Source organism: Chrysochloris asiatica, unplaced genomic scaffold (genome assembly GCF_000296735.1).
Source record: "Chrysochloris asiatica unplaced genomic scaffold, ChrAsi1.0 scaffold00120, whole genome shotgun sequence".
NCBI lineage: Eukaryota > Metazoa > Chordata > Mammalia > Afrosoricida > Chrysochloridae > Chrysochloris > Chrysochloris asiatica.
Genome location: NW_006408638.1, coordinates 5,002,757 through 5,015,795, shown reverse-complemented (window position 1 = coordinate 5,015,795; position 13,039 = coordinate 5,002,757). Strand labels below are relative to the sequence as shown.

General features: G+C 38.3%; 1 protein-coding gene across 1 annotated transcript in view; it reads left to right on the top strand.

Moving 5' to 3' along the window:
- TOMM70A (translocase of outer mitochondrial membrane 70 homolog A (S. cerevisiae)) overlaps nt 1-13,039 on the top strand; it is a 51,405-nt gene that overhangs the window by 33,032 nt on the left and 5,334 nt on the right. Inside the window, exons 5-7 of the mRNA XM_006868611.1 lie at nt 5,120-5,268; nt 9,049-9,256; nt 11,468-11,602. Of these exons, the coding sequence (XP_006868673.1) occupies nt 5,120-5,268; nt 9,049-9,256; nt 11,468-11,602 (492 nt within the window). The remainder of the gene's footprint in view (nt 1-5,119; nt 5,269-9,048; nt 9,257-11,467; nt 11,603-13,039) is intronic.

Here is a 13,039-nt window from a genome sequence, read left to right as displayed (position 1 = left end):
TTTCAGATTGAAGAAGTTGGTAGAATTCTTCTATTTCATCCTCACTGGCTTTAGTGGTTGTGTGTTAAGTTGAGTCAAAGTGGTATTAACTGGGCTTCCCTGTTGTTGTTGTTAAGTGCTGTCCGACCCATAGCGACCCCGTATAGGGTTTCCAAGGAGAAGCTGGTGAACTTGAACCACCGACCTTGCAGTTCAAATGACTTCACAGTAGGCACATGGATATTATCCTATCGCAAACAGCGTTGTACCTCATGACTAATCTGGATAAGTTCTTTTTGATGATTAATGCACCACCATTCCTCTTCAATTTGTCATTCCTGGCATAGTAAACCATGTAGTTGTCAGATTCAAAATAGCCATTACCAGTCCATTTCAGCTCGCTAATGCGTAAGATATCGATGTTTATGCGTTCCATTTCATTTTTGACTACTTCCAGTTTTCCCAGATTCATACTTCGTACATTCCATGTTGCGATTTTAATGGCTGTTTACAGCTGTTTCTCTTCATTTTGAGTTGTTCCCCATCAGCAAACGAAGGTCCCACAGGCTTTTCGCCCACGGGCTTTACTCCATTCGCATCAACACGGTCAAGTCTACTTTGAGGAGGCAGCTCTTCCCTAGTTGCATTTTGAGTGCCTTCCAACCTGAGGGGCTCATTTTCCAGCACTATATCTGCCAGTGTTTCTCTGCTATTCATAAGGTTTTCAGTGACTAAATATTAGGAAGTAGTTTGTCACTCTTTCCTCCTAGTCTGTCTTCGTTTGGAAGCTCATATGAAACCTGTCCATCATGGGTGACCCTCTGGTATTTAAAATACTGGTGGCATAGCTTTCAGAATCACAGCAACTCACAAGCCACCACAGTGTGACAAACTGACAGACAAGTGGTGGCTGTTTGGTTGTAAGTGGAAACTGTCACTTTAAATTTCAAGGAGATCTGTGTGAATGCGTAGTAGAATCCTCCAGGGATAGGGGTGGAGTGTCCATTCACTCAGGCATCCCCTCTAGTCACCAGAATGGAGATGCACAGACAGCGAGAGACCAATGAACAGATACCAAAAAAAAAAAAAGAATGTCCACACCTGTATCTCCGCGGTACTGTCAGGTGTTCATGCCTGTCCTGATCCTTCCCCCACTTGGTGTCTCCCAAGGCGGCTCCTGGAGCAGCAAAGCATCTTGAATTAGAAAGAGGTGGATTTCTTGAGTCTGCCACAAATTCCCCTAGCTGTAAGCCTTCCAAACTTCTAAATATTCCTTTATATGTGGTTCAGAGTTTTAACACCATCCCCTGAGCCTGCTTTGTCCGGTATTCTGTGTTGTTGCTGACAGAGCTCTTCACTGCCCTTCCACCCAGTCCGCCATCTTGTTGATCTAGCAATAATAGGTGGTTAAAAAAACACAACACTTAATGTGCTGAATGCTTGCCAAAACACTGGGGATTTGAGTCTACACAAAGACACCTCAGAAGTGCGCCCTGGTGATCTATTTCTAAAACATCAGTCATGAAGCACAGTTACGCTCTGACACATGGGGTTGTCCTGCTCAGAATCAAGTGAATGGCAAGTGATTTAGTGTTAAGTCATGAGACTGATTGGTTTGCTAGGTCATATGAAAACATAAAATCTATACCTAGGACTCCTGGTGTGGAGCTGTGGAATTAGCACTGGACTTCAAACCACAAGGTCAGCAGTTTAAACACCCTATATGCAGAGTCGCTGTGAATCAGGACCAACTTAACGGCACTTAACAACAATATACTTATGTAAAAGGAGCCCTGGTAGTGTGGATTACAGATAGGCTGGACTGCTAACCACAAGGTTAGCAGTTTGAATCTACCATGGGAAAAAGATGAATCTTTCTGATCCTGTAAATATTTATAGCCTCAGAAACCCTATTGTTGTTGTTGTTGTTGTTAAGTGCCATTGAGTCAGTTATGACCCATAGCAACCCTGTACACGGGTTCTGAGGAGCAGCTGGTGAGCTTGAACCACGGACTTTGAGATGCAAAGTGACTTTGCAGTCCAGTGCATTCACCTACAGCACGCCAGGATTCTCAGAAACAAGTTAGACCCTTCTCCAAGGCACACAACCACCACCACCACTAAAGTAAAAAGGAGCCTTGTTAGTACATGTTGGGATGTAACTGCAAAGTCAGTAAGTTCGAGTCTACCAGGTGCTGCATGAGGAGAAAGATGAGGCTTTCTGCTCCTGATTTACAGGAAACCTATACAGGATCACTATGCATCAGAACGATCTTGATGACACACAGCCAGCCAGCCAGTACTTAGGTAAGGAGCCTTATTAGTGCTATGGGCTCACCATTAAACGCTAACTGTAAGATCAGTGGTTCAAACCCACTAGCTGCTCCACAGAAAAAAAGGTGAGACTGCCTGTTCCCATAAAGGTTTACAATCTCTGAAACACTATATAGGGTCTCTGAGTCAGAATCATCTCAATTGCTTGGTTTGGTTTTTGTACTTAAGTAGATTATAGATCATATATACCATATATTTTCTAATTTTTGTATGTGACTTTGTAAATCACAAAATACTTTTCACATTATCATTTTGATAATTTACATCAACCCTATAAGGTAAATACGGCAAGCATTTATACTGTTACTTTAGAGATGAAGAAACTGAGAGTAGAGATTTAATAATATGCATAAGGTTACATAGTGTAGTGGTTACAAATCAGGCTGTGAACCTCAGAGGACAGCAGTTTGAAACTACCAGCTGTTCCGCGGGAGAAAGATGAGGCTTTGTGCTCTTGTAAATACTTACAGCCTCGGAAACCCTGTACAGGGTCGCTATGAGTCGGAACCGACTCCACGGCATGTAACAACAACAGCATAAGGTTACATAGCTAATGAGTGGCAGCAGTAGAATTTGTATCCTTCTCTTCCAGTACTTAAGTCCACTACTTGCAATATTTTGTTTTCATTTTAAATTTGTAACTCTATCTGGAAGGCAGGGAAATAGGAAACAAAAAGACACTAATTTAATTAGCTTCGAGTAAATACTATTTAAAGTTTTAGTTTATGTGCTATTTCGTTAAGAGGTAAATCATTGGTAATATATAGTCATGCATAGTATCTTATGTGAAATTAATTAAAGCATATTTGTCAGTTGATGGGTAGTCATTTGATTTAAAATATTTATTTGCATCATATTAAAATTAGGACTAATTGAATCTCTCAGAGCACAAAGATGAATATGGGATTCCACCTTAGATTTCTTGTTCAGTTTCCTATCCCTGTATTATCTTTCTTATATTAAATCATTTACTTATTCATAGAAGGAGCCAACCAATCTCTAGGATTGGTTGTCTACATCAGGAGTGGGGAGCATCCAGCTGGCGGGCATATAAAGCCCTTGAAATCATTTGGTCTGGCCCCTACCAAGGCAACCTTAGTCCCAGCTATCACAGTATATAGCAGGACAAGTTTTAAATTGATAATTTTGTGTGGTCTTCAAATGATGTTATAAATATTCAAATGGCTGTTGTCAGGAAACAGGTTCACCACCCCTGGTCTATATGAATGATGAGACTAGTAGTCAATAATTACTCTACAGCCTAAAAAAATAAAGTTGGGGAGCAGTGGGAAAATAAGAATATTCACAAGATGTGAAGAATATGAATGTCACTGATCAGTATTTTTAGAAACTGTTGGATGGGAACTGTTTGCTGTCTTACCAAGCATTTTTAGGAGCACTAAATTAAAAAATAATTTACTTACCAAGCTAGATTTATTTTTTTTTTTCTCCTTCAAATACTAGCATTAAATCTACCAAAATAGCAATAGTGAAATTTGTTATGCATACAGTTTTTCGGTTTTCATTTATTTTTAAACTTTTTATTGTGAATTGAGTGAAGGTTTACAGACAAGATCATCTGCATTACATTTAACAAATTATACACTTTGTTTCAGATCAATGATTACAATCCCCATCCCTACAACAATAGGTATCCTACTTCTTCCCTGGGCTCCCCATTTACATACATCTTATATTTTACAAATGAATAAAGCAAAAATATTTGATGTACATATACAAAACAAAAATATTCATTTAAATGTCCAAAGGACACATTATGCAAGCTAGCCTCCTACCTGCAGGCACACAGCCTTACTCAGTCCTTGGGATTAGGGCCTGCAGTTGCTCTCTCTCTCTCCATGCCATCGTCTCTGCCACCATCTCTGCTGTTGCTGTGTGTCTAGGTAGGGCTCTCGCACTCCACTCATGTTTTTCCTTCTTGATGGCCTAGGATTGTCTGTTCCCAAAATGAAAGATTACTCCCCCTTTTTATACATACTGTTTTAAATGCCATATTTTTGTAGTAAAGAATCCAAAATATATTATTAGAGTTCTTTGGTTATTGTTTCCACTTCCTTTAAAACTCCTATATCCTAATCAAGCTTTGTAAGGAGAAACAAAATTAGTTCTTTATGAATTAGCTCACTTTGCCAAAAAGAAATACTTAAAACAAGAAATGTGAATTCAGTGTGATATTCTATGGCATTATCTGTAATGGAGATCTTCAGGTGCCGTGTTCTTTTTTGTTTGTTTGAAAAAGTACAGCCAGAATTATTCTTAGAAGCCAGGATGGTAAGAGTTTATCTCTCAAGGACATCATGCTTGGTAAAGTAGAGGGTCAACAGAAAGGAGGAAGACCCCCCAACGATACAGATGGACACAGTGGAAGCAGCAGTAGGTTCAAACATAACAATTGTGAGGATGGTGCGGACTGAGCAGTCTTTTTGATAGTGATTCTAAGAGTTCTTGATATTTTATTTCTTTGGCTTAACTTTATTTCAGCGAAGATACTTTTTATAACAAGTGGTGGTGGTTATGTGCCATGGAGTTGGTTCTGACTTACAGCGACCATGTACAGGGTTTCTGAGGCTGTAAAAATCTTTACGGGAGCAGAAAACCTCATCTTTCCCCACGGAAGCTGGTAGTTTCGAACTGCTGACACTGAGGTTAGCAGTCTGATTCGTAATCACTATGCTACTAGAGCTCCTTCTTATAACAAGAGTTACTCTAAATGTTCTACAAATGTACTTGTTTCTTTGGTTGGTGTTTTCTCACTTTGGTATTCTTAAACATGATTATATTCCAGAATCGTGAACCTCTGATGCCATCTCCACAGTTTATCAAGTCTTACTTCAGTTCTTTCACAGATGATATCATTTCTCAGCCCATGCTTAAAGGAGAGAAGTCTGATGAAGACAAAGACAAAGAAGGGGAGGCGTTAGAAGTAAAAGAGAAGTAAGTATATTGAGCATGGTATCAACTTAATGTTCTATTTTTGGTTTTGCCGCCATGAAACTGCCATGGAGTACAAGTGACCTTAATCATATGGAGAAATAAAGAATGCTTAAGGACTCAACCGTTAAACCAAAAATTGATGGTTTAGGCCCACCTAGTAACTCCAGGAGAGATCTGTTCCTTTAAGGAAAACTTGGGTTTCTATCTCTTGGACTTGACTGTAACTAACAACATCTATCTATCTGTCTAATTTATCTAATCTCTAATGTATCTATGGTGTTGTTAAGTGCCGTTGAGTCAATTCCAACCCTGTATAGGGTTTCCGAGGAGCAGCTGGTCGGCTTGAACCATCGATTTTACCGTTCAAATGGCTTTGCAGTCTGGTGCATTAACCCACAGTGCCACACCAGGACTCCATATGTAGATATAGACATATATATATCTTACAATAATAACACTTATAGCATGTATCTGTTAAACACTTCTCTCGTGGTGGTGGCAGTTTTATTTGTAAGACTGCCCCATTTTTATAGTCCTACCTGATATTTTCAAAAGCATTTGAATGCATGGCATTAAGCTGAAAATTACTGTGTATCTTGAAATTCAAATATTTTAGTGCAGGCAAGTTTTAATTTATGTCAGATGCTTAGTCATGCCTAAAAGAGTTAATTTCACAGTTTTTACTGCTTGCCTAGTAAATGACATTCTTGGGTTTCTTATGTTTAATTCTTTAGAGAATTGAAACCAAAATAACATGCTGTGTTTATAGCTGGAGCTCAGGAATGTAGCAAACAGGACTTCAAAAAGTTCATGGATTCATAGCAGCATTATATACAATAGCAAAAAGATGGAGACAGCTGAGGTGCCCATCAACTGAAGAATGGATAAGCAAACTGTGGTACATATACAATATGGAATATTACGCTACCTTGAAGAACAACAAGGAAGCTGCAAGCCACTGCATAATATGGATGAACCTTGAGGACATTATGTTGAGTGAAATTAGTCAGTAACAAAAGGAGAAATACTGCATAGGACCACTACTGTAGAACACTAAGAAAAAGAACCTATACTAAAGGCAGGGGGGAGGATCCTTTGCTGGTTACTGGGATGTGGGGGTAGGGTGAGGGGAAGGAGAGGAAGGTGGAGCACAGGGTAGGGAATAGACACAGGATAGTTTGGGGGCTATGCAGTGGGGCAATACACAAGAAGGGGGAGGGGAATGGAAGAAGAAGGCTTATAGGAAAACAATTTGGGCAGTTTTGCATGGGCTAAGTTGGACAGAGGTAAATAATGATGTATGCACAACCTTGGAACAACAGGGCTCTGGGAAACAGGGATTGAGACATGGTTGGAATGGGCAAAAGGGGGGAAATAATGTTACGATGCTTGGCTGTCTTTTGAATCTTTGTATCCCTGGTATACCATTATAAAATAGACACTTGAGGGAAGAGACAGGAATAGCCAAAAGTATCACCATAGAAAGCGTGTAAGTCTGTCTTCTGCCTATAACTGATTGGAATACCTAAAATGGGGCTACAATGTGCCCAGTGAAGGAGGCTTCCTGCAGAGCCTCTGCATTACATAAAACCGTAGGTGAACAGCATTGGGAATCAGAGGTGGGAAATTTCCACTTGAAAGGACAAGTAGACCAGCCTGGAGTGGCTGGAAAAACAGAAGATACTTCTTGAAAGAAAGACCAACAGGAAAAATACAAAGCAGTAACGGCAGGCCTACTGACTACTACAAGAACAAGCAAGTTGCTCACCCAGGAGACATCAAAGCAAGTGATCGGATCCTCTCAAGGCAAACTCCCTTCCAAAACTAAAACTCAATGGGAATACACGAGCAGACATGCGCTCTGATTGGTGACCACGTTCGCCACTGATAAGGGGAAGTAAGGCAAAAAAAGCAATGTGAGCTAAGCTGTGAGCTAAGCCCTTCAACGTTCAGTAGACTCCTGTGAACTCGGTAGAGACCTGGTTGGCCAGCAATGTGGCAAGACCTGGGAACTCTTCAGCCCAGAGTTAGTGACATAGCCACAGAGTACTAGAGTGAATAGTGAAGCGTCCAACTGATAAGAAGAGACGGCATATGCATAAGAACACCCACACTTGCAGATAATACCCACTTGACCTGGCTTCAATGATGGATGATCAGAGCTCAACTAGCAGAAGAAAGAAGAGGGGAAAAAAAAGAGTAATCTGATACAATTTGATGAACTTGACCTATACCTATGGATGCAAGTAGCCCAAAAGAGGCAACAAATCTTTACAGCGAGGATCATTCCCACCCCCTCCATACACAGAGTAGACAGGGATGGGCATCTTGGCTACAAAGGCAAGAAGTGACTGGCTTAACAAGCTTTCAGGAAGGAGCCTAGATCCAGAGGGCGTGGAGGAAAGTAAGATCTCCACTGAGTAGTATCCAATCTGTCTAGGCGGGGCTGATGAAAGGAGATATAGATAGGTCTCTTGTGATACAACAGTGAGTAATTGTTATCAGGACTGACTATGGGGGCTGGAGGCAGAGATGATGACGTAGAGAGATGGAATGGCTGGGTACTCTAGACCCAGAGAGGGAAAGGGACTGTGTGCTGACTGTGGCAAGCTTGCGGGATATACCCTTTGGTTGGTTAATGATGCATGGAGGGGGTTGTAACCATGGCAATGAAATATGATGAATGTAAAGCTAATGTTCTCCCATGTAAACTATCACATAAATCACAATACATTTTTTTTTAATTGCATGGAAAAATTCCACTATCTTGCCATTCAATTTTTCCATGAATTTTTGAAGTCCCTAATATAAATCATCTATCCTGCTTATTCATATTTATTTAGCTATATTTATGATTGGCTGCTAAAGCTAGCTCTCTTTTAAAAGAAGGTACAGTGTAATTTCCAACATGACTTTTTTTTTTTAATGAATTTGGAAGAAGGGATGATATTGTTCCTTTAGCAAAGCAGAACTGGCTTTTGTATCCATAGCATATTGGGAGATTTGGTGGAAAATACTGCTTTTGAAGTATTACTTTTGGAGTCCTGATGTGGTGCTGTGAGTTAATGTGCTGGACTGCAAGGTTGGTTTGAACTGCAGGGTCAGCGGTTGAAGCCACCAGCCACTCCTCAGAAATCCTATAGGGTCGGAACCTACTCAACAGCACCTAACAATTATTACTTCAAATTTGGTTTAGTAATTGCTTTTATTTTCTTAACCTGCTGGCCTATGAAATAAAACTAGGGTGTCAGGAACGTTAGAGTATTTTTATAGGAAAAGCTAGTGTTGAGTTTATAATGAACATAACTTTTCTCTTATATTACCAGTTTTTTTTCTGCTTGACTATAAAAACTAAAATAAGAAAACGTACCGTAAATTACAGTGGAAGATCATAGTGGTCATCTAGTCTGAAGTTCAGTGCAAAAGCAACAGTTGCAGAGTGTCATCAATGTGCTGCAGATATGAGCGTGAATAACACAGGAGTTTATTCATTGGGCAGATCAGTCTGTTGCTTTCGTTGGTTCATCTTTTCATAGTGAAATAGCTAAGACTAAACATTAAGCCCCATGTTTTCTGTTATTGACTCATTGTCTTTTTTAAAACTCTTCCTCCAAATCAATTAAAAAATCTCAATCTGCATCAGAAATCGTAATCTGTCCACACTGGCTAATAACGTGTTAGGCAAAGTAGACATTTATGTAACTCTTAAGTGTACTCTATAGCTAGTTTAAAATTTGATCATCTTAGTAAATTGTTTGCTGTGTTTGTGTTTGTTTTCAGTTCTGGATATTTAAAGGCCAAACAGTATATGGAAGAAGAAAACTATGATAAAATCATAAGTGAATGCTCAAAAGAAATAGATGCTCAAGGCAAATACATGGCAGAAGCATTGTTACTACGAGCCACCTTCTATCTGCTTATTGGCAATGCCAATGCAGCCAAACCAGATTTAGATAAGGTCATCAGTTTGAAGGAAGCCAATGTAAAGGTACATTTAAAAAAATGGGTGGGAATGTATGCTAGATAAGTGTGTAAAAATTAGTACTTATAAATATGTGTTTTGTGTTCTAGAAAATTTTTAAACACTTATTTTTGGCTAGGAAAGGAAAGGAGTCCTGGTGTGGCTCTGTAGGATAAACACTGGACTACTAACCATAAGGTCAGTGGGTCAAACCCAACACTCCTTAGAAACCCTGTAGAGGGTCACTATGAGTCAGAACTGACTCAACAGTACCTAACAACAATAGGAAAGCAAAAAAATGTTTTTCTTTATAGTACCTGATAACATCGGCGTTCCTTTCCTAGACTGCCTGCTGTATTTAGTATTGGACTATATTTTGGTAATATTATCATTGTGGGGACATTCGTGTTTGTTTTATTAAGGAAGACATTTATATGTAGTATTGCTTGAACAAAATTTTGGAGATGAAGCTCATTTCTTGTTACATTTTACTCTTCTTTTTCATCTTTCAACAACTATTTGTCATTATATTTGTATAATTTAAGATATCGTTTTATTCATTTGGCATTCAAGTGTGTGAAAAACGGTTGTGTGTGCCATAGTCATTAATGCAATAATTACATACAAATGGTTATACTTACCAAGTCATTCATTAAAAGTAAATGAATGAGGTGGGTAGTATTACTATATCTCACAATCATTATCAGGGCACCCTAACCCACTCTTATATTCACCAACAAAAAGCATGACTCAAGAATGAATTTTATTTTTAATGGTAAGTTGTAATGTACTTGTACCATGTACAAAATTTAACTAAAAAAGTATCAGAGACTTAAACGTAAGACATGAAACTGTAAAACTTAAGAAGAAAACACAGAGGAAATCTTTATGGACTTGCATTAGACAGTGGTTTCTTAGATGTGATACCAAAAGCATAAACAACAATTAAAAAAAAAAAAAAAAGATAATGGAACTTCAAATTAAGATGTTTGTGCCTCAAAGGACACCAAAAAGAAAGTGAGAAAACAACCCACAGAAGGGGAGAGACTTAGAAAACGATGTTTCAGCCAGAGTAGTTCTGGTGTGGCGATGCAGGATAACGCACTGAACCCCCCACTAGCCGCTCCTCAGAAAACCTAGCCATGGTCACTATGAGTCGGAACTGACTCGTCAGCATCAACAATAATATCAGCCAGAGTATATAAAGAGTTCTTACAACTCAAAAATAAAAAGACAGTGTAGTTTAAAAATGAGCAAAGGATTTGAGTAGACATTTCTCCAAAGAAGCTAACCAAATAAGAACATGCAAAGTTGTTCAACATCAAGATTTGGTGAGGATGTGGAGAAATTCTCATATATTGTTGATGAGAATATAAGATAGTACAACCCTATTGGAAAACAATTCAGCAGCTTCACCTAAAGTTATACATAGAGTATATAAGGGGGCTTTGAAAAAAGCTCATGGAAAATGGAATTAGAAGATAATGCAATTTTTCTATAAACTGTGTGAAGCCCCCTTGTATATCAGTACAAAAATGTATACATATGTATTTACAGCAGCATTACTCATAAGAGCCCAAATGTCAACATTAACTGATGAATGTTGTTTTGCTGTTAAGTGCTGCTGAGTTGATTCCGACCCATAGTGACCCTGTATAGGGTTTCCAAGGAGCAACTGGTGAGCTTGAACCACCAACCTTCAATTCAAACGACTTTGCAGTCTGACACATTAGCCAACAGCTCCACGCCAGGACTCCAATTGATGATTGAATAAATAAAACATGATAATACCTGTATTGGAATGTCGTTTGACAACAAAAAGGAATGAAGTCCTGATACATATTACATCATGGATGAATTAAAAAAGTTAATGAAGCCAGACACAAGAGGTCAATATATAATGTATGATTCTACTTGTATGAAAGGTTCAAAACAGACAAATGGAAAGACACAAAGTGCAATTGTGGTTTCCAGGGGCTGGTGGGGAAGAAGGGCTTACAAAGGAACTGCTAATGTCTGCAGGGGTTCTTTTTTTTGGAGTGTTGGAAATGGTTTTTGCAATTAGCTAGTGGTTATCAATGTACAAGTTTCTGTATTTATTTTTAAATGCTTGTTTGCTTTAAAGAGTTGAGCTTTGTGGTATGTAAATTGTATCTTAGTAGAGCTGTTATTTTTAAAAACTTAAAATTGAATTTTGGGGGAAAAGGTAATGATTCTTTTCTCATTCTGGGTATGCAGCTTCAAGCAAATGCTCTCATCAAGAGGGGCAGCATGTACATGCAACAGCAGGAGCCTTTGCTATCTACTCAGGATTTTAACATGGCTGCTGACATTGACCCTCAGAATGCAGATGTGTACCACCACCGAGGGCAGGTAAATCCAGTTTCTTCCCTTGAGTTCTGACCTTTGGGGTAAGGAATTTGATAACATTTTTGAGAATTTAACATTTTCTTACATCTATTGTACAAAGTCTCATAGTGGTTTACAATGTGGGTTAACCTTTATTTAGTCCCATCTTGAACACTGTAACTTATAATTTTGTTATTTGCTGATGAAGAAAGAGAAAGGGAAGCTAAAAATGTTGACTTGCTACTCAAGGTTTTGTTTTGTTTTCAGTGTTTCTGGCTCATAAGTTTTAATAGTAGAACATTAATAACATCTGTTGAGCATTTTGGAGTCCTGGTGTGGCACTGTGAGTTAATAAGCTGGACTGCAAAGTCGGTTTGAACCACAAGGTCAGCAGTTCAAGCTCACCAGCTGCTACCTGGAAACCCTAAACAGAGTCACTATGGGTTGGAACCGACTTGACGGCACTTAACAACAACAAACAATTTGAGCATTTTATATTAATGCTAGAAGCAATGGAATGATTTTTATGGGCTTCTTGCTGATGTAATAAAATAGTATCCTAGGCTATCCAACCATATGAAAATTCTTCTAAATCTGAGGATTGTAGTTTCACACCTAACATATTCATCTTTCAGTACAAGTATACCACGAAGAAAACAATTCCCAATTTACAGTCTTATTTGGAGAACATAAGACTTTTTAATCTGCTTGCTTATCATGGCTTCTTGTAATGCATTATGGTGGAAAATGTGACTGTCCATATACAAACAGAAAAGCCTAAGTTCTTTCTAATGGAAAATTTTTCCTAATATACAAGGAAGCTTTAAAAAAATTCATTGAAAATTTCTATTATTTTTCATTCCATTGTTCCACGAACTTTATGAAGTCCCTTGTATTTGTCCAAAGAGTAATTAGAAGTTTTGACATAATCTCCTAAAAATCTTGACATTTTGATTCTGAGTAGTGTTTAGTTAGGTTTGAAAATGAAAACTACAGCAATGTTTAATTTTCTAGAAGAAAGATTTTTTGCTAATAGTGATCAAAATTGCAGTGCAAATATTGTGGATGTATAGTGTTTGTTTTTAAATGATCATTAGGTTTTAGAATTTCTCCTTTAAAATTAGACTATTCTGGTTCACTGTTTTTTTTTTTTTAATAAATGTTTTTATTTGCATTGAGTGAAAGTTTACAGGGCATATCATCAGTTTCACATTCAACCATTCATATACATTCATATAGCTTGTTTCATTACATTGATTATTATCCCCTCTATATATCATCAGTTTACAGTGTTTCTCTCTATCCTCTTTAGCTTTTTTTTTGGATGGGGGGGGACTTGGCTTATTGGAATTTACAGTCTCGGCTTTTAGGGGAGGTTTTTACATTTGTCTGTGGATATCCAGGGCTCATGTATGAGATTACTAACAAGCATTACTGAATAATCAGATGAGGGACAGTTTG